Genomic DNA, 22,494 nt, shown 5'->3' with positions numbered 1-22,494 from the left:
AAGAAATCTAATATCGCTGTTCCTTCCTGTTAAATCGAATTAGGTGATAAATAAAAATAGAGTTAAAATGTTATATCAACAGCCGTCTTAGCTCAGCCGGTAGAGCGCATGGCTTTTAACCATGTGGTCGTGGGTTCGATTCCCACAGACGGCGTCATCCGACTTTCAACATAATAAATTCACGGTGGATTTTAGTTTTGAGATAGGAATTAAAGTAGATCACTAGCTATCACAAGTTTGTCTCTATTCATCAAGCTCAGTTTAATTTTTATGTAAATCACGATCTCATCATATATTTATATATGATACGTTTGAAAAATGCACGGAGTTAAGGGACCTCCTTCGTCTGCAAAGAGTTTCAACCGTTAGGGAGTCCTAGTTGTCAGATAATTCTTCCTTATTATAGGTGATGTGGTTCCAAGATGGCTGCTGACACTTAAACCAACTAGATGCCACAGTGGAGTGTCGGCTGCCACGCGGGCTTTTTAGGCCTAATATTTTGTTGGGCTTTGATCATGATTCAAATAGGGGATGTCTTGAACCGCCTTCTTTTACCAATTTGTTCTGGGGCACCCACTAGAACCTTTTAGGTCTTCTAGAATTCACGGGCCTCTCGTTTTTTTCTTCTTTTTAAATCATTTGGGTCTCTTTGGGTCAGTTTATTTTTATACACATCAGTTTCATTTTTTGTACTTACATATATAAAAATTAAGGATATTTATATATTTTTATGTGATAAACGCACCTTATGAACTCCTAATAGGCCACGACGAGAAGCATCCTATGTTGCTATCCATTTGATGTGATTCAATTTATGATGAGTTTTACCAACCTTTCTCCTTGCTTTTGGAGATATGCCCTAAAAACAATGGCATTCCTACCAATGTGTGTAGAAACATACATATCTTAGAAAATATTTTATTTTATATTTTTCTTGATGAATTATAATATACAAAAAACAAGAAAATATCCCATTTCTTAATTTTATATCTTTAAAAATATTGTCTCATTAGTCGTGATAACAAAAATTACTTGTAATATCGTAAAGTTATTTATGAGTACTAACTAGCTTTTCGTAAATTTTAATCTCTCTATAAATGCTAGATCTCAAATACGACATTCAATTATTATCCCTACTAATTTTACTGTTCGTAAAATTATTATACACGGATTATAAATTATACGATTTTATAAGAGTATTATTATAAAAGAAAACGTGTATATATACCCTAATTAGTCGGTGGTATCTGTTATCATTTATATACAAACACAAATTAGGTTAATAAGTTCGAAATTGGGAGCCGCCGACGCACGGTCATTTTATTTCGCTTCACTTTCATATCGCTTCTCATCTTCAAATTGATCTCAAACGAGAAGCTTCAATATGGGTGATTTATCACGTCTCCATATGTGGATATCAATCATCGTTTATCCTCTAAAATGGTATTTTGTATCATTCTCGACCGGTAAGTTTATGTATCTTTCAATATTCTATTTTCTTACATATCTTATAATTTGCTTTCTTGTAACATTCTTTTAATTTATTTTTCAAGTTAAAACTTTAAACTCATTTCTGTTGTCTATGTTCTTGAATGTGTGTAGTACATCAATTCTGTGTATTTTGTTGAATAAGAGGATAATATTTCAGATAAATGAATTCATGCAACTGTTCACTTAGTAACATGAAATGATAACTTAAAATACCATTATTTATACTATGGGTTGCTGATTTACTTAAGACATGTTGAGTTTCATGATGATTTTCTGCAAGTTATTTGTTTATATAAGAATTATAATTAAAAAATCAATACACATACTTCGCACTTTTTTGTTACTAGTATTTTTTTTTTTTTGGGGATAAATGTTAGTGACTTTTTTCTATAAATATTTTAAAATTTACACTATGCTTGTAAAAGTCATATTTAAGACAATTATCAAAAGAAAAGTTTAAAATTTAATAACTAAGTAAGAATAAATGTCATTAATGGTCTCTTAAATTTGTATTTATAATTACTTTAAACCTACATTTTTTTTTCTTAACTTTATCATTCTTGAAGTTCACCTTTAATTCATTCCAATCTATTGGTCAACTTAATGAAAAAAAAGCCATTTGTGAATGTTACATTTTTCAAGTATAAATATGTTATTATATATATCTTTTAAAAAAATATTTATATAAAATAATTCTTTCTTGTTTTAGAAAATAAATATCATGACATGTTTGTCCTGTGATTATAGCATATCCAGGTGACATGACTGAATTTTGGTGACTTTTTCATCAGAAAGTTGACCGAGAGCCTAGATGAAAAAAAAAAGAACTTTTATGAATAGCAAAGTTAGAAAATTTGCAGTTTCAGTGTCATATGATACAGAATGTTGCACTTCTGGTCTCGCACTTTGCAGGTTAATATTTTTTATCACACAGAATTAAAAAACCTTGCAAATATGGTTCGAAGGCCTAACAAATTTGTTCTCACTGGATTAGTGCATATGACCATATTCACAATGTTTTTTATTCAATTAACAACGTAAAGTACAGGATTAAAAATGCAAAAACTCTTATCTTATGGGACTAAAAGTCTCCTAAGATTAAAAAGTGAAAATAAAAAATTAAAATAATTTCAAATACAAATTTAAGAGACTATGTAAGTTATTTACCGGTTAATAAAATTAATAATATAACAATATGATGTTTGCGTTTTAGGAGTAAAATAATATGAGTTACCATAATGTTTTTATTTGGATGGTAATGATTTGAATTTAAAGACTTGAAATAAAAATCCTCAAATAAATTTAGAATCAAGTGAATTTCAAATATATGGTAATGTTTTCAAAATTTTCTTTTGAATTCAAAATTTTGCAAACTATTCATAATTACGCAATTAATAGTATGTTATAATAGATTTTAAGAATCCTTTAACATTCAAATCTCTAACACAAAAATAGATTTAAAGATTTATATCACACAGTGGATACATTATAGCAGATTAAGACAACATTAAATCAAATTTAAAATATTTGTCTGTATAATACTCACAAAATTCAAAAAGACATGAGCTTTTTAGTTAAAAAATCTCACTCTCTTTTCCCTCACAGATTTCAAGATTATTAAGGTGTGTTTGGTTTAAAAAATTTATATGAGATTAACTATTCTTTTTCCTAATAAATTAAGTAGATTTTGACTTTTTTTTTTGGAAAGGAATATAATAAATATCATTGCAATATGAAAGTAGGATTACAAAAAGAATGTTAGGCTGTGTTTGTTTTTACTTTTTTTTCCTATAAGAAAGATAATTAATGATATCTCGAACGTTTATAATAAATATAAAATCAAATAATTGAATCTCTTAAAAAAATACACACTTGTCTATATTTGAAAAAATAATATAGAAACCATTTTGAATTTCTTGTAGTATTTTTATTTTTAAAATAATAATAAATATTAAAACATATTTGTTTATATGTATTTTCACTGAAACTATACTATTATAATTTCCATCGATTTTCATGTATTTACATACACAAAAAGTTTTTCATAACCTAATAAAATATAATTTATTTTCATAATACTTTGATATGAGATCAGTAATAATTCTAAATCAATAAAACTTTGAATAAAGAAAAACATATATATGAAATAAAAAAATCTTTAGGAGTTAATTTGAGAGTCTTAAAATGGTATGTAGTGAGTCCTTTCTGGCATAGAAATAAAAAGAGAATAATAATAATAATAAGGGATAGGAGCTTACGAAAATATCATTCAACTTACCAAAAACTATAAGTAAAGAGGGAAACGGGCAAGAAATGAAAATATTCAAAAACTTTCCACTAAAATTAAGTTCCAATTTTCAAGTCCGCGCCAAACAGTCCCCTAATTCCTCTCCTATATTTAAGCGCATACTCCCAGACCCAGAGCCACTGCCAACCACTCTCTCACTCCAAACTCCACTATCATTACAGTTGCTTGGGTTTTTTTATTGTTTGTTTATTGTATAAAATTCGCGGAAGCAGCAGCAGCAATCATCCAATGGCGCACGTTAGCGAGCTCCCCTGCGACGGCGACGGAGTGTGCATGGTGTGCAAGAACAAGGCGGCGGAGGGGGAGACGCTCACGTGCAAGACTTGCGTCACGCCGTGGCACGTTGCGTGTCTGAAAGCCCCCCCCAAAACCCTAGCCGATGCAGCTCAGTGGGACTGCCCTGACTGTTCAGATCCTTCCGGAGCGGTGGTGAAACCGGCGGTTTCCGGAGGAGGACTGGTGGAGAAGATCCGTGCGATCGAGTCGGATGCTTCGCTGACGGACCGGGAGAAGGCGAAGCGGCGTCAGGAGCTGATGAGCGGAGGCGCGAACGAGGAGAAGGAGAAGAAGGGTGGTAGCGTTCGGGGTGTTTTGGGGATTTTGGGGGATAAGTTCAACTGCTCCATTTGCATGCAGCTTCTCGATAGGCCTGTCTCGGTATGGTTTACTCCTTTTCCTCTGTTCGTGTGAGCAAATGTCTGTTCCGTGTTCAAATTTGAATTGCTGTGTGTTTGATCTGCGAATTTTAAGCGTTTGACTTTGCAGCGGAGAACATGATGAGTATTTTGAATGTGGTCCGTGGTTTACTCTTGTCCTTGGGGCTGACTTGGGTATCATCAACCTAACGATGTCGTTTTGTGGTGAATCGAAATGGTTTCTCTGGGCATCTTTTAAAGATGTGGGGATTTTCTGTAGTTCTTTTGAGTTTGAGAATATTTTTCAAATAATTCAAACCTGCTCTAATTTACGTTTATTTATTTTCATTTTTTGTTTTGCCAAAATCCATTTTATTTTTTTAAATGAAAAAAATAATTTTTTTCTGATGATGAGTAGGGTGAAAATGGTGTTTCTAGTATTAAAGGATAAGCCTTGAACAACAAAAAAGTGTAAGGATTTTGGGTTTATATTCAAATGGGAAGGATTTTAATTACTAAACTCACAGGACAAGCTTGGATATCCTTTGGTTTGGTAGATGTGGGTCGACATTCTGTAGCGTATGAGCTACATTTGTTATGATATTATGATACCTATTAATATCTATATGTACATATTTGGCTGAGTGAACATTGTCATGGCATCAATTGGTCTTATGTGTGGATAAACTGTAACTTGTTATCATGTGAAAAAGATAACTATCGTGATAAATGCTTATAAATCCCATCCCATCTAGGAGAAGGGCTGAAGATGTGAGGTAGTTGAAAAGCTTGTGTATCATTTTAACTTCTTGATTTTTGTTTCAGACACCATGCGGCCACAACTTTTGCTTGAAATGCTTTCAGAAATGGGTGGCACAGCAGCGCAAGAAGACTTGTGCTATATGTCGGAAAACAATTCCTATTAAGATGGCAAGGGAGCCTCGAATTAACTCTGCTATTGTTATGGCTATCAGAATGGCCAAACATTCCCAGTCTAATTTTGCAGGAGGAGCCCCAAGAGTCCATCATTTTATTCACAACCAAGACCGTCCTGACAAAGCGTTTACCACTGAGCGAGCACAAAAATCTGGAAAGGCTAATGCATGCAGTGGGAAGATTTTTGTAACAGTTCCTCTTGATTATTTTGGTCCAATAACAGCTGAGAGTGACCCACAAAGAAATCAGGGTGTTTTGGTTGGTGAAACTTGGGAAGATAGGATGGAATGCAGGCAATGGGGGGCTCACTTTCCACATGTTGCAGGGATTTGTGGTCAGGCAGATCATGGGGCTCAATCGGTTGCATTGTCTGGGGGTTATGAAGACGATGAGGATCATGGAGACTGGTTCCTCTACACAGGAAGGTATACTCAATGCTGCTGTATAATTTTTATTTCTCTTTAAGTAATCTTACATCTTAATCTCTTGTGTTGAACTGAATTTATCTGAAGTTATTGTGAACTTGGGTGTGCTCGTCTGCTGTGAAGACTTTCTAGAGGTTTATGGGGTTGTAAATGAATAACATAAATACAACTGTTAAAGTTAACCTTTGTTTGTGAAGTAATTATGATTGATGCTTGTGGAACTCTCCTTCCTGAGTTTCCAAATCTTGTGTTTCTAGTTAATGTAATTTGCTATGTCAATTGTCATTGTTACTTGGTGTGGTGATGTTTCAGTTCAATTGGTTGTTGGTAGTAATCATTATGATTACTTAGAAAGGTATTTGGGACTTTCATTCATTGTCTGTATCACTCTATTTTTGGATGGGTATTTATCCTCCAAGGATACATGTTAATAAGCTCATCCATGTAATACGCCTCTTGTTTACTACTTTGAAATTCTCCTTTATCCCCTTGAATGCTTCTAAATTCTTGTGATCCATTGTGAACAGTCATTTTGTTTCTTTTTGTTCTGGATATATTCCTTTCTTATTTTTAGTTCTGGATATATTCCTTTATATTTAGTTCATTTGAATAATCCTTAGATTCAATTGTATGCTGTGCTTGAAAGACCATTACAAGGAACAGTTGCCAATTTGGGCAGTTGTTGACATCATGAAAAGGAATAGTTCCCCACAGGAGCATCACCAACTATGATTGGAGTCTTACGTATGGGATTGCTTGATAGACAAGTTTGTTTCGGTGTCATGGAAAGAATTTTGGGGATCTGAATTTAAATTAACTAACTTATGTTTGCGGCTATTTATTGGATGTCTATGGAATCCATTCGTTTTCTTATTTACACCTAGGTGCTGTTGTGTTGCATTTTGAATGATAACTGTCTCTTAATTTTTTTTTACTTGATTGCTGGTGCCAGTGGTGGACGTGACCTTAGCGGGAATAAAAGGACGAACAAGATACAGTCGTTTGACCAGACATTTGAAAAATTTAATGAGGCCTTACGAGTCAGTTGCCGAAAGGGTTATCCTGTTCGAGTTGTGAGGTAAGCTAGTAATTCCATGTGCAGAATAGTTTAAACATAAATTATATCATGCATATGCCTGAATGTCATATGTGGTGAGGAACAACTTCAATTATGTAGTTAGGATTTCCCACTGTGCAGTGAACATTTATTTAGTTCTTAAATGTAAGAAAACAGAATGCATGGTGATTTACTATGTTAGGTTTCTCCCTCATGACCATTCAATTATTGTTCCTATCATGTATTATTGTGCTTTTTCACGCATGTGCTTGTTTGGATAGGATGTCTTTTTTGGGTATGTAAGAATGGGCACCGGCAAGAGCAGACACGTTAGATACACTAAGATTTGGTAAAAGTATCATGGGACTGATGCTGAGGTCCATTTGGATAAATGGGGATGCTGATTGCTATAACCCCTATGACATGGTTAAATTTCTTATTATTAACATGTATCAATGCTCAGAGTTTATTTTCTCAGTTGAATTATTTGGAGCTGAATTATATCCTGTTGGAGAGAGAATGTCAGAATTCCTTTTTCCACATGGCATTTAATACTGTTGTAATGGAGCTATATATAAAAAGTGGAACTATATCTTCTTGAGAAAATTTGTTCGCACTATTATAGTTGGTTGGCAAGTACTTCATTTGGTGACTGCTGAAGTTATCCAGTTATCTGCAGACTACAGACAATAGTTAACAGTTAATGCCTCTATGACTGAGTAAATTATTTTGATAGGAGATTAGTGTTTTGCTTTGGTTGTGTAACTGCCAACAAAGGCTTTATCAAGTATTTTGAAAGTTGTCTTCCATATCATTTTGTGATTAATGCCTCTTGCACATTCTTCTACTAATTTGCTCTTTTCATGGGCAGGTCTCATAAGGAGAAACGTTCTTCTTATGCACCACAGGAAGGTGTACGATATGATGGAGTTTACAGGATTGAAAAGTGTTGGCGCAAGGCTGGAATTCAAGTAGAAATTTGCCAAGAAAAGAACTTTATGTGCCTTTGTTTTTTAATACATTCTCTTACTGCGTTCTTGTTTAACTGTTACAGGGGTTTAAGGTCTGTCGCTACCTATTTGTTCGTTGTGATAATGATCCTGCACCATGGACAAGGTTAATTCTTTTTACTGCAGCACCTGCCTCCTCCACCGTGTATATCTTTTACGTGCTTAAGTTGTATTTGAGATTTTACTATTGCTTGTTGCAGTGATGACCATGGTGACCGTCCAAGATCATCGCTGCCTCCTGTTCCAGAGTTGAAGCATGCTATTGATATTACTGAAAGGAAAGCAAGTCCCGCCTGGGATTATGATGTGAGAAGCTGCAGTCTACCTTGTTTGTTAAATTCATTATATTCTTGTAAAAATGTTTGCCTTTAAAACTTTAAGTCTGCATGGAGTGCAGAGAAATGGTGACATGTTGTATACGCTCTACCCTGCCCCCTCTCCCACTATGGCACCCTACAATACGTTTAAATAAAGGATTAAAGTAAGTAATCTAAGGATGGGGGCTGTCTAAAATTTTAATGCAGGATCAAGAGGGCCGTTGGATATGGAAAAAGACTCCACCAGAAAGTAAAAAAGCACCCGGTGATTATGATTGTGGAGATCAGACTACAAAGAAAAGAAAACGTAAGAGCAGAAAGGGAACTGTCAAAGAAAGGCTTTTGAAAGGTAATCTACCCATTCTAACAATTATAATTGCTCTTTCCCGGTCACATGGAAGCTTTCGTACGGGATGGTTTCTGTATAGATTGGCAATTGTTTTATAATGATTGTGCCTAAATTTGTTTGGCTGTATGTGTTACTGAGCTGTTGTAACTTTTAATCAGAATTTAGTTGCCAAATCTGCCGGAATGTGATGGTTCTTCCGCTCACTACTCCTTGTGCTCATAACTTTTGCAAAGCATGCTTAGAGGGTGCATTTGCCGGTCAGTCATTTGTAAAACAGAGGACATGTGGAGGGACAAGGACACTACGGGCTCAGAAGAATGTTATGAAATGCCCATCTTGCAAAAATGATATATCGGACTTCCTTCAGAATCCCCAGGTACAAATATTATTATTAATTAATCATTGCATTGCTGTTTGCTCTTGGTATCATTATGAATCGTTTGGTGATAGAAAGTTCCATCTCATTACCTATGCTAGTTCCCTTTTCTATCAATCATAGAGTCACAGGTTCACAGTAAAATAGATTCTTAGATGCTATGTAAATCGGAAAATTTGCACTCACCTTACCATGATTTTGTTCGCAGGTCAACAGGGAGTTGATGAATGTAATTGAATCGCTACAGAACCAGATGAAGGAGGAAAGCCTGGAGACTGAAGGAATTGACAGTGGAGATCGGGAAGGTGTTGATATAAGTGATGATGCTGATAATGGAAGTATGGATGTGGACATGAACAAAGAATCTGATGGCATGGACGAAAAATCCTACACTGTTGCTGAAAATAAAGAGAACTGTGATGTAAATGCTGAAGTTCTGAAAGCAGGCAAGGATGATAAAGTTGCTGTGAAACAGTCAACTGATACCAAACCTCAACGAGTATCCAGGAGAAAGAAAGGCAGTGGTGATGGAATGTTGCCAACAAAATCCACAGTTAAACCAGTTGCTGTGTCTGGTGATGTAGAAGTTGCTGGTGCTGGGGCTGGAGTTTCTGAGTGTAAAGAGTCTCATGAAACTGCAAAACCTGAAAAACCTAAGAGAACCTACTTGCGGAAGAGAGCTGGTGCATGTGCGCAATAGCTTCAGATGCTGGCAGGAAGCAAAGAGGCAAAAAGAAGACTTAAATGGTTTTGGATGCTAAAGCCAGCAGTCTCTAGTTCTACTTTTGTGCTCTCTTGGCCTTTTCTTACCTCATCTCTTATTTTGAGTAGCTACATGGGATTGAGAACCTTTTGTTATTTGGGTTGGAAGTGGGGCAATGGGTACATAGTTTCTTTTTGGCAGGTTTTATGAACTACATTTTGGTATCATGGGTACACAATTTCTCTTGGGAGTTTTTTAAAGTATGGAACTACATTTGATGTATGATTGTGGGTTACCATCTTTTTGTCTTTGGATCACATGCTTTTTGCATCCAATCTCTTTGTGATAGTTTTGTGATTTCAAGGATGCCCAGTGAAGTATGGCAAACCTTTTGGATATGATGGTGGTGGTTTACCATCTTTATTTGAACTTGAATCAACCAAAGGATCTTCTCACATTGCTCTCTTCTTTCCTTACTTTAGGCTGCAGTCTTGACATCTTATGTTCTGGATTATAGTTTATTCTGTTGCTTGAATTACATGAAGTTTCTCATGTAGATTACATTCTCAATTAGGAGTTAATCTTTAAATATGTTTAAATGCCACTTTCAGTTTCTTTTCTAGACTAAGAACCTGACAAGCATGTTGATTAATGTGAACAGAATTAGTGGACTTGCCTCGTAAGTGCAAATTTAGGCTGTCATCAGAAATCAAAGAGATGGTATCATGTATGAACACGCAATATACAGAACGAAAATGATTTTGGTGAGGATAATGACTAGTATTTGTGAATCCACAAAAAAAATGCAAAGCAGTAAGGGCCATTGGATTTCTCATTTCATCTATAGTTCTTTGCCCTTCACATGTTTTGGCTGTATTTAATCTAAATTTGTGGCAAACATGGTGCAGGTCCTATTTCGCAAAAACTATAACTGGCTTTTGGCCTACCTAATTCAGATTCTGAGAATAATTTTGCTCCTCAAGTTTTTTAACGAGTGCTGTCTTTTCCTCTTGAGACAAGGCATTGAAAATAAATACTGATTTGTCTCCGATATCATCCTGCAAAATGAACAAAATCACAGCTTATTCAGACAAAGCCATTACAGTCCTCAACAGCTGGAGAGTTGAGACGTCTTCAGTGACAAGTGTTAAAGATCTTAAGTAAACTATGAAGGGCAACTGAACGCAATCAGCACCAACCAAACTTATTCTACCTTAAGAGGTTGAGTGAACTTTCTTCCAGCAAATATGACGAACAGCGCCATCCACAAACCCAACAAAATGAGTTTTGTACCTTCATCCATTAAACCAGTCTGCACCACATAAAAGGTCAATCATGAAGAAACATTAAAGCCCGTAGTAAGCTCACAAATCTCATTTATTGATGCAATTGCCAGACATCAAATTCCCCGAATTAGAAATAAGAAACGTTAGCCCAAAGGTAAGAGGTTTTGACATTGTCATATGATAACAATAACAAGACAAACTAAACTTTAAGTGTGAGTATGACCATATAAGCCATTGCCACATACCAGGTGCCCAAGAAGAACTGATGGGATGATAAATGTCAATATGCCAGCTTCCAACTTGCCGTAGCAAAGCCCTATCACAAACAAATGGGATTCAAAAACTTGTTATGAAGGTTGAACACCCTGCTTTGCACGGCAGTTTGAAGATCTGTTATAAGCTAATATGCGTTAAACATAAGCATAAATATGACAGTACTTCAGCTTGGGTGTTAATGAATTTGAACAAAGATTGTTTCCACTCCTACAAAATCTAGACATCAAGATGGAATAGCTTGTTTCCAACTTGCCTTGGTGCATCAGCCACCTTGAAACTACAATTACAACGTTACATGGGCCAAAGCGTCCAATTTCATCTAAATTATTACTTAATTCACGTAAAAGCCTAGCAAAATGATTAAGAAATTAACAAGAGACAAAAGTACGTCAAGCAACAACCCGAGAGTTGATATTACAGCAATCATATAAACATATATACCTTCCTTGAACACAAGGCCCGTCAAAGCAGCAAACAGCGGACCAACAAACCACACAGCCGTCGGATTTTCAACAACATACTCCACCAAACTCTTCCCCGCCGGTTGAGCCAAAGTTGCATACGTTCCCAAAGATCCAACTGCACCAATCACCCACAGCGCCTGAAGCGCGCGCTTAATCTCCGTAACATAAATGTGAATCAAATACAGAGACAAACCCAATCCACAAGCTCCCAAACCATAAAACAAATCCAAATTTCTCCTGATTAAGTCAAACACTTCCAAATCACTATTTTGTAGGAAGGCCGCCGAAGCCGCAGCCACTAATGACACAGCGGCGGTCACGAGCCCCGATCTGTAGAGTATGACTTCTTGAACGTCGGATGATTCGATTTTCCACGGACCATACACGCCTCGGTAGACGGTAGTGGACTCCGTCGGCTCTTCCACGGCTTGGCATTTCACAGGAAGCGTTGAGCGGCAGCTGCACCCGCGGCGGCGAATGATCAGAGGCGAATTGAGGCGGAGGAGCAGAGATTTAGGCAAGGGTTTGATGCATAGAGGAGGAAGAATGAGTGTAGTGGACATGGTTGTTTGGGGGAAATATAGTTGCCGAATACGAATCACTCCTACCCGCTAATTTTGGATTAGTCGTTGGGGAAATCAGAATCTGTATTTTCCCTTTTTATTTTTTTAATTTAGTATTATATTTTTTGTGATAACGATTTAAGCAGAAAATAGATATTTCAAGTAGCACTTTAAGAATTTCCTTTTGGGCCATTAGTATTAGTGGGCCAGTTAAAGAAGATAGAAAGTCGGGAGTATGGGCCGGAAAAGCAAAGCCCAATGCTTTTTGAAACGGATGGAAACCTCTTCTTTGGTTTAATTTTCATTTTCGATTTTTAGAAATGTGATAGAAGCAAATACATATTTGTTTTATATGTATTCTCATTCAAAATATTTTAATCATAACTCTCATATCAATTGTTATTTTTTCTTTTCATATATCTATATATAATTTGACATTGGAGTATTCTTTTTTCAAGTTTAATATAAAAAAATCGAATTCAATCAGTTTAGTATCAGCAAGTCAGGTAGCAACAAGCTCAATTGATGCAACACTACTGTTGGCCTATTGGTGAGATAATAATCAGTTCAGACTCAATTGTAGTATAGTGATGGCCCATCTAACTGGGTTGATACGTCAGCCATATTCTACACCTCAAATGACATGTTACAATAAAAATGTATCAACAGAGATAACCCTGCAAACTGTTGGATCAAAATTGCAATTTATCCACAAAAATTTTACAAAATTCATTACCTAAAACGCACCAAATTAAACTTTGAGACTCAAAGCCAAGAAAAAAGAGAAGCATCTCCAATCAATATCTATACATATAGCTTAGTTTCAAAAAACTAACCCATCCAACTACATTTCTTTAAAAAATAATATTTAGAACTACATATAATCCAATGACAGCATTTGTTTTAGCAGCAGTGGCCTGAAACTGAATCAGTGATTCTGCTAATGAACTCAAAAAAAGAAATGAAGAAACAACAGTAGTCGCAACCATCCATCACGCTTGAAATTGAAAAGCCTGCATTGGAGGTGGGAAATCGCCGCCGCAGCCGCAAAAGTTGACGGTGGCGGTGGGTGCCGAAAGCGTTAGGGTGAGGTCAAATCCGGCGTGGTCCCCCTCCCTCTTCACGCTGCATTGATGTCGACGCCGTCAAGTCCCACCACGCCCGCCTACAGACCAACCATCTCATCTATCATTCTCACTTCTATATTCAAACAAAAAGGAATATCATCTTCAAAACATTATTAATAAGCTTTCTACATCTCATGTCTTCTCAAACCGCCTTTAATTCATTAGCTTACAAACAACCCTTCATTCCAATCTTATTTGCATGTAAATGTTGGGACAAGGTAGCATTTTTCCTTCTGTAATCTCTCTTAGGTTTTCGTTCATTTTTTATGGAGAAATATTGGCAAAATACTGTTTGGACAATAAAATAATGTTGCTTATTTTTTAAATTTTTTTTATGGACTAAAAGGGTAAGAAGAAAATTTCTCCTCGTCTATTATAATGGATAATATTTTTTTTAGAATAATTACATTTACACTTCAGATCTATAATCTATTTACACGAAACATCTTTGTCTTTGCATAATTATAAAAATTACCCTTACAGTAAAAAACTGAGATAGTTTGTATAATAATCATGATATTTTTGGGGTATATGTGTAATTTAAAAAAAAAACAGGAATGATTTATATAAATGATATTGACGTTTTCAGCATCTATATAATATATTCATTCGTGACAACTCATTATATGAAAATATTTTATTAGATGGTTATTGATTTTAGGAGTATTTATAATTTTTTAAATAATAAAAAATATTTATAATTATAATAAATATCAAATAACATATTATAATTTTCCCAAATGTTTTTGTTTCTTTTATGATGGTCAGTTTTGGGACAGTATGAGAAGAGTGAGAATCTATTACAGAAATGGGAAGAATCAATTTAGAGATGGGTGTGAATGTGAACAAGTAGCCCATATCTATATCTACTTTCTTTGGGCTTTTCTATGATTTGGTTCTTGGCCCACAAAACATCATGCGTAACCTCAACTACACTACACTACACTACACTACAACCCTATCCTTGTCTGTCCTTTGTGTCTATCCAAATTCAAATCTCAACATCCCTATATATATCTTCACTAGCTGAGATTCACCGCCTACAACACCCTCACTTTATTTCATATTATTGGATTGGATTGGATTGTCCGTACAAGAAATTTTTGAAAAGTATACGTGTTATTAATCGAGTGCTCCCAAATTTACTCTCAATTGATTTAAATAAAAAAATATTAGTTATGTGTTTTTTTATTTAAGATTTGATGTTGGCTTACGTTAACTATACTAAACTCTTGACAGTGTTGTATTTACAGAATTAGTGTACGTATCGCGTGTTTACGTATATAATAAATTTGTAGTTGAATCGAAAAGTCCAGAATAGAAGTATCAGCTTACGTAAACTATACTTAACTCATGAAAGTATTATATATTCATGGACCTTGTGAAATGTTCGATATGTGTCAGCTTCATAGAATCAGCTCTCGCATAGTTACATTAGTTGTTCAAATGTCTGATATGTTTCAAAATTCAAATATAGTATAGCAGAAGTGCTGCCTTTTGTGAGTTACACCCAACCCTCGATGGTTCTACAATATTAAAGGATCCATAGTTGGGTTGATTGTTAAAATGTCTGACATGTTTGTAATTGAAAGATTAGGAAAAATAGTATTTTTGGTTTCATATGTTAGGAATTTTTAATTTAGTTCCATTTATTTTGATTTTAGAAATTTTCTTATTTTTAAGTCTTCACGTGACTTATCCGTCCAATGATTATCAGAGAAGTAAAGAGGGCGTTTGTCCAGCACGTGTGTAAATTAACGATTAAACACTAATTATTGAACAGAAAAATCATTTAAAAACTGAAAATAATTTTTCTTTCTAATTTATATAATGTAACATAAAAAAATTATAACAAAAAGAACTAAATTAAAAAACGAACCAAATTTATAGAAATAAAATTACAATTTTCCAATTAAATTGTATGACCCACTTCTTTTTCTATTTTTCTTATTTAATAATGATTAAAAGTAGACTTCATCAAAAGCAGCAAATATAAGGACTCACTGCCAAACAATTTTTTCTTTTTTCTTACTCTATAAATTACCATAATTTTAAAAATTATGGTAATTTGATACTATTAATCGTATCAAATAAAATTAATATAGAATTTCATTTTTTATCATAATTAATTAATATTTATTAAAATATTTATCATTCGTGATTAGGTTTTATTAGCTACGATTTTTTTCTTTTTAATTATAGTGATTAATTACAGGAAAATATTATATGTTTTCAAGTGAGTTGAGTACAAATAAATACAATCCACGTAAGAATTAAGGACCCACTTTACTAGAAAATATTGTGCGAAATTTGTTGTCTATTAATTAATAGACAAGACAGAACTAATTAATTAATGTAGGATGAGTTTGTAATATGATATTGAAAAAGATAATATTAGTAATAAAATATATGATGCATGGCAATACTAAAATTATCATTAACACTAGATATTTCGCAATGAAGGTTGCTTTTTGTTTGTCATAACATGATTTTGAAAAATATATAATAGCAACAAAATTAATTAATTATTATTATTGAAAATTAGTGACACATGTGCATGTATAGTAATAACACAATCATAGCGATAATTATATTTATTGAAAATATAAAATTATCATTAATAATAGGTATATTTTAATTATAAAAAGTTATTGTTTTTCCATAATTATTTCAAAGATTTAGAGAGACAAGAACTAATCTAAACTGTCATTAATAATTAGTTCATTATAATTGTAGTAACAACTATATTTTATTGTTAACAAATTATCATTATACACGTGTTAATTACTGATAGAAATAATTATATTCATTTTATTTTTATGATTAAATTAGTATTAATGACAATTACTATATAATTCTTATATAACTAATACAAAACTAAAAAAATCATTACTATTACTAGGATACGCGAATATATATATATATATATAAAACTATTGTGACTTATAATCGGTAATAATTTTCATTGGTAATTAATACTGTAATATTTCTCGTGTTCCATAATAAATTTAAATAATTATTACCTAAATAAATGATGAAGAAAAGATGTTAATTTATTACAATTTCCGCAAAGCTATATAATTCCTGCATGCATAGTGCGTAAAAAGCGACTTCAGTATCCATATTATCACGCTTTAGATTTTCTTTAGCCTTAAAAAGTTCCTTTTTGACGCTTTAGTTCTCCACGTCCTGGACTCACCCTTAGCACGCTTAAGTCGTTAATCACTACTTACAAGACTAACTTTTATTCCTCCTCTCCTACTACAAATCTTTTTGAATGTAGAACTTTCCAAGCATCACTTATATTATAGATTAATTAGTCCCGCCCCCAACTTCAAAAGTGGACTCACAATTTCTCTCTCTCTCTCTCTCTCTCTTTTAATCGTAGTGGTCCAATACCTAACTTGTAACTTTAGGAGATAATTGGAATTGACATAATTAGAGATATTATATATATATATATATATTTGTAATTGAGCACACTCGATGCATGTGCAAAGTATAAATAAAGATTATTAATATTTATGTGTTTGGTTATGTATAGTTATATATTTGTGAAGAAAAAAATATTAATTAATTTTCATATACTTTTAACGTCTTTTGCTTTATTAGTAGGGTAAATATATACACTACTTGAAGTTTGTCTGAATTATTAATACATCTCAGTTATAGGTTGAAAATTATGTAAGTATCTCATATGTGGTTTGTAAAATCTTACAATGCTTGTAGGAGAAGTGTGTAAGTGCGTGTGACGTGGTAAGTACAACAATAGCCTTAGAATTTTCGACCCAAAAAAAAGTTGAAAAAATATATTTTTGAAAAGACAAAAAAGCTCTTTATTAGTGCAGTATCAAGAATAAGCACCAGAATATAAACCATCAGGTTGTTCTCTTTATCAGTTCACTCTTGTTTAGGCCGTCACTTTCCGCCGTCGATGTGAAGGTCATTTTCGGTCATGGGCCGCACCTCTTCTCTCCATCAGTTCAGTGTCATTTATTATTCAATTCATTTTCACCACTTTATCACTTCACTGGTTCATCAGTCCCATCTCACTAGATGATAATTGTTGAAAATTGTGCGGGATCAATTACCAATCGGAACTCTAACAAATACAGTTATATATAAATGAAACAAACCTCAAGTGAGATCATCGTAATTTTCAGTCTAACAAAAATACATTTATAATCCATCCAATATAGATGTAATTTACCTTTATTAGTAGTGTGTGCATGTGTGTATTTGTATACACATATATCAAATAGGGGAGAGGATGGGTTGGGGGGGGGGGGGAATTAATTAATTGTGTGATTGTATGATTGAACTCCACTTATAAACAAGAGAATGATTCCATGCAAGTTGGAATGTTTTTGGAGCTGAAAATCTTTATTGACATGAACTCACGCATGGTTCAATAATAGTAGCCTTGTAGGCCCTTGCAAAAGTACACACTTGCTCTTTTGCAAAACTTGCCTTTTACACACACCCACACTCATATATATATATATATATATATATATATATTCATGAACCCTCTTTTATTAAAACCTTGTCGGCATCCTACAATGGAAGTACTACTTGGAACATCCTTGGCCGTCCAATCGCTAATTTACCTAGAAAAGTAAGGGCTACCATTAATATATACATATATGCTGTGACTCCGACCTCTCTATCTGCTTCACGCAATTGCTTCTATTTGAAGATACTATGATTATATATATCACCCTTTTGCTGTTCTTCATCCTAATTCAAATTGAATTTGATCAAAAATTTAATTAATTATATGATTATTTTTATTTATTAATTATGAGATTGATGTATAATATAGAAAAATGACCGTTCACATATCAAGGGTATTTATATATTTACTGTCTGATATATTAACTGAGTTCAAGTGATCAGACTTAACTAGAATAAGGATTTTTCTGTTAGTTAGTTATTGAGTTCGACACCAAATGGACTCTAACGGGCCAAAAACAAGCTTCTAGGCACTTGATGGGTGTGATATTCTTTTAGTAATCTAACTAAAATTTAAGTTTTCAAATGAAGGATTTGTTCGATTAGGGTTACATCAACAAAACTCCTTATAAAAATAATCATAGGCTAAAATACAAGGTTCGTGCATTTGACGGCATAATCATAGGCTAAAAAGAAAAAAGGATGGCATCACTCCATGACAGGAGAGGTACTCAGCCGTTGTAAATTTAAATTATGCACACGCATGATGTATCAACAGTGGTCCGTCCACTAATTATGCATAATTTCAAAAAATCCATTGATTTCGATTGATGGACTTTTTCTTTATAAGTATATTATTATAAATAGATATATAAATATTAATTTTTTTTATATCTTGCACAGACGTGGACAGCGACCCAATTACTATTACATGTCAAATGAAAATGCATTCACCACAATTTGATCATTATTCAAGAACATTAGCTAGAATTGAGACAACATATGATTATTCATGCACAATTGAACACTAAATAACCTCTTGGTCTTCACAAGCATAGTACAGAAGTTGCTTGCTTAGCTTAAAATTAAGGGGAGATGTACAAATTAAAATCTCCCAACCCTCTCCTCATGACTCAAGCATTAATCAATAATAACCAGAAGAACTCATAGACACGCAGTTCATCATACATATACTCTAAACTTAGCTCACAAAATCGAGCTTGATTCTAATGAACCGAGAACTACTTAATATCATCATCCACTCTGATTATTAGGGTCGAAGTAGTTGCCATAATTCATAAAATCCGAGCCAGAAAAGCTCCCATACTGAGCTCCAAAACCAGGAGGAAAATCTTGCTGCTGTTGTAGCTGCAACGAGGCGTCGGTGGCGGCCGTTGTCGGCTGAGAGTCGGGGTAATCATATCCCAATTGCTGATTGTTGTTGTAAAGAGCTGAGGTTAAGTAAGGGAACTCAGCGTCGTTACTAGACAGCAACTGCGCGTACTGCTGAAGTCCTGGGAAGGTATTGTGCAGCAATGGATCGGAGGGGAGTTGAGGAGGCATGTGGACGGATGATGGGAAGTTGCTTAAACCAGCTCCCTGTTGATGGCTGGTCGATGAGTCGGTGGTGCTAACGTAACGTAGCTCGGTCCTGCCTTGAACTCGTTCGGGGAAGTTGAGTTTGGCTTTGGAGCCTTTGAACCTCAGCGCAGCTTCATCGTATGCAAGGGCTGCATCCTCAGCTGTGTCGAAGGTGCCAAGCCATACTCGGGCTGCCTTCTTGGGATCGCGTATCTCGGCTGCCCATTTGCCCCACGGCCTTTGCCGCACTCCTCTGTAGTGCTTCTTCACAGTTGCTTCCATCAAGACCATACACTGTGTTAGAATTTGGGAACAACTTTAAATGCAGATTGATATATATAGGGAATGCAACATATTCTTTTCTACAAATAATAATAGGCAAAACAGTCCCTTAAGAAAAAGAAAGAGAAAGGGTACTCTAAAGCCTCTAATTTTCTTTTCTGAACAAAAAAAGACAGCGTTACTTTCTGATACAAAAAGTAGTGATCAGTTTCTTCGTTAAAAATTTAGGAATCGTGTTGTCTTTTTCTTTTCTTGTCAATTCAGTAAGATTTTATGTCTATTAGTATTTTCAGTGGAGGATAAAAACACGATTCTGACCTTATATATTTATGTTTACGTGTTAAATACACATAATTTTTTTTACATCAAATTTAGATACTAAAAGTCTTTTTTTTTTTTTTTTGGACAGATTCATCAAAGATACTAAAAGTTATCGTCAAGAAATAAAAATTATATATAAATTAACATCATTACTACAATAATTTTCTATTTTAACTTTTTTTTCTAAGAAAATCAAATGCCAAATACCCATTTCTTGATAAAAGGGTTCACATTATCAACTTTCATCATCTAGCAATCAAAAAGTAATCCTCAAGTAACACATACACACACACGAAGATTAACTCCATTAATTTCTAGGAAAAGAAGAACCTGTTATCTATTGGTGCTAGTAATAACATATATATGATCAGCATTGTATATATATAATATAATTAAAATAAAATAAAAAGGCTGGATCTTGTCACTAAGCTCCATTACATAGACTATGTTTGGACCGACAATTGGCAATACGTCAAGAAACCAAGTGTTGAATAATCGAAAGCGACCAGCTTATGTTAAACATGCGGTAATCGTGTTAGATTTTGGTAGGTGCAAAAGGGTTTTGACATCTGACCAAATAATTCAAAAAATATGAATTTCCACCTACACCCACATTCGAATGCAATAATGTCATCAAAGACGTGTTTACTTGATTAACATCAGCAAGAATTATAGATACAGAAATGGTGTATGTATATGTTAGAGATTCTTAGAGTGGTGGTGTGAAAGAGATATCTCTAGAGTTATCGACAAAGAGAGAGAGGAGAGAGAGAGGGGGGGAGTGAGATAGTACTTTACGGAAAGTAAACATACAATGAACTTTGGTGAAAGCACAAAATCTTGGCCTTTTTCTCCACATTCTTCCAACTCTTCTACTCTAACTTGACTACTACTTTCTTCCTCACCCCCAAAAAGTAGTCTTTTATTACGAAATTTCTAGACACATATATATATGTATGTATAATTGACAGGTTTTGAAGTTAATATATTATTAATATAAGAATTAATTATAATTATATATCTAGTAAAATAAGGGGAAAAAAAGAAGGGTTTGAAGCACATCTTGAAGTGTGTGTGTGTGTATATATATATGTGTACCTTGATCTTGGTGAGCTTCTTGGGGGGCCTCCGGCGGCGGCGGCGGCGGCAAGGCGGGATCTTCTTCATGGGTGGCGCCAAGAATTCTTGTGAGACCGGAAATCATGTTGTTTTGTCCACCGGAGAAGCCGTATGCTCCGCCGCTTTTCTCCCCCGGTGCTTCCATGGGAAGTGGCCTCTTTCCATGCCTCCGATCCACCTTGCAACCCTTTTTCTTGAATCCCTCCTGGTGTGTGTATGTGTATGTGGTTTTTAATAATATAACAATCCAAGATCGTCAGATTATTAATAATTTTTCATAAATATATTTTATATATCTCCAACCCCCCCTTTTTTTTCCTATTTCTCTCTTTCACTCTCTTTCTCTCTCTCTATATATATGTTGTGTCAAGAAGAAGTTGAGAGATGGAAGAATTGAGATGGCGACATGGAAGCGAAGATGTCTCTTTCTGTAGGTGTAGTAGTAGTAGAGGCAAAATGAAGGGAGGAAAAGTAGGGTTGGGAAGAAGGGTTTTTATTGCCAACTCTCAACATTTATTTATTTATTTTTATTTTATTAACACCAAATATCAATTATTCCAATTAATATATATATATAAATTTTAATGCAAAAGTTTAAAAAAAAAAAAAAGAAAATTCTGGACAGAGAAAAAGAAGAGTGATTAATGATGATGATCATATATATATATATATAGATGAGGAAGACGACATCCTGAGCAGATTTGAGTTTAAATTTAGTTGGAGACAAAAGGGAAATAAATTGATAAGAAAGAATAAAAAGAGATAAAGATTAGGTGCAGTGCAGCGGAGGGGAGTCGTCGATCTCATCATCTTCACTTCAAGAAAACAAAACAAAACAGATAAAGTTTTAAGGTACAAACATTTCAGATCTATTACATATGAAGAGATTGGCCATTTGTCTTCATTCTCAGATGCATGTTGCACATCTGGTGCCCTGCACTGCTAATTTCTTCTACAACCCAAAAAAATATTAAACCAAAATATTATTTGTATTCTTATATATATACATACATATCGAAAAATTATTATTATTATTATCTTTTTTTGCCTTGACTGCAACAGCGAAACATGTCATGAAATATATAGACCAGTAATACAGATCATTTTGAATATATATAAAATTATGTTGTGTTGTTTTGAGATTGAATTAATTGCTAAGGTTGTCTCGATACTTATTGCATTTGCATATAGTAAAAGAGGTTGAAAAGCCCTACCGATTATTATTCCCAACGTTAACCTTTAGGTTACCAATAAATGTTTTGGGATCACTGAGGTTTTAGCTCAATGATTAAGGTTGAAGTTTTTGGAACAAATACGAGGTAATGGATTCAAATTTTGTAGTGTATGTGTGGATGTTTCTCTCATTTTGCATGGATTTGTTGTAATTTTGTTGTTTGACTGCGTAATTTATTC

At 34.1% G+C, this 22,494-nt stretch overlaps 3 protein-coding genes and 1 non-coding gene across 5 annotated transcripts; 2 read left to right on the top strand and 2 right to left on the bottom strand.

Annotated features, from left to right (window-relative positions):
- The first annotated feature begins 81 nt into the window (after positions 1–81).
- On the top strand, positions 82–154 carry TRNAK-UUU (transfer RNA lysine (anticodon UUU)). The gene has a single exon. It is a non-coding gene; the product is annotated as a tRNA-Lys (tRNA).
- Positions 155–3,904: 3,750 nt separating this feature from the next.
- Positions 3,905–10,062, top strand: LOC105168484 (E3 ubiquitin-protein ligase ORTHRUS 2). The gene is made up of 9 exons (XM_011088586.3): positions 3,905–4,456; positions 5,260–5,795; positions 6,748–6,873; positions 7,724–7,823; positions 7,907–7,968; positions 8,063–8,168; positions 8,387–8,528; positions 8,687–8,904; positions 9,113–10,062. The coding sequence occupies exons 1-9, from the start codon at positions 4,028–4,030 to the stop codon at positions 9,602–9,604; spliced, it is 2,211 nt and encodes a 736-aa protein (XP_011086888.2). The 5' UTR covers positions 3,905–4,027; the 3' UTR covers positions 9,605–10,062.
- Positions 10,063–10,350: 288 nt separating this feature from the next.
- LOC105168483 (integral membrane family protein) lies at positions 10,351–12,273 on the bottom strand. Its single transcript, XM_011088585.3, has 4 exons — positions 11,611–12,273; positions 11,139–11,209; positions 10,821–10,919; positions 10,351–10,665 (listed from the first exon to the last, which is right to left on the bottom strand). The coding sequence occupies exons 1-4, from the start codon at positions 12,194–12,196 to the stop codon at positions 10,555–10,557; spliced, it is 867 nt and encodes a 288-aa protein (XP_011086887.1). The 5' UTR covers positions 12,197–12,273; the 3' UTR covers positions 10,351–10,554.
- Positions 12,274–18,798: 6,525 nt separating this feature from the next.
- Positions 18,799–21,661, bottom strand: LOC105168482 (ethylene-responsive transcription factor ERF113). 2 transcript variants are annotated; one of them, XM_011088583.3, is made up of 2 exons: positions 21,061–21,661; positions 18,799–19,653 (listed from the first exon to the last, which is right to left on the bottom strand). In XM_011088583.3, the coding sequence occupies exons 1-2, from the start codon at positions 21,127–21,129 to the stop codon at positions 19,033–19,035; spliced, it is 690 nt and encodes a 229-aa protein (XP_011086885.1). In that variant the 5' UTR covers positions 21,130–21,661; the 3' UTR covers positions 18,799–19,032. The 2 variants fall into 2 exon arrangements, with proteins under 2 accessions (XP_011086885.1, XP_011086884.1); XM_011088582.3 differs by having other exon boundaries at positions 18,799–19,634; positions 21,061–21,629.
- Between the last annotated feature and the right edge of the window lie 833 nt (positions 21,662–22,494).

Source organism: Sesamum indicum, linkage group LG8, assembly GCF_026168435.1.
Source record: "Sesamum indicum cultivar Baizhima isolate 11 linkage group LG8, ASM2616843v1, whole genome shotgun sequence".
In the NCBI taxonomy this organism is placed as follows: Eukaryota; Viridiplantae; Streptophyta; class Magnoliopsida; order Lamiales; family Pedaliaceae; genus Sesamum; species Sesamum indicum.
This window is presented reverse-complemented; position numbering and strand designations above follow the sequence as displayed.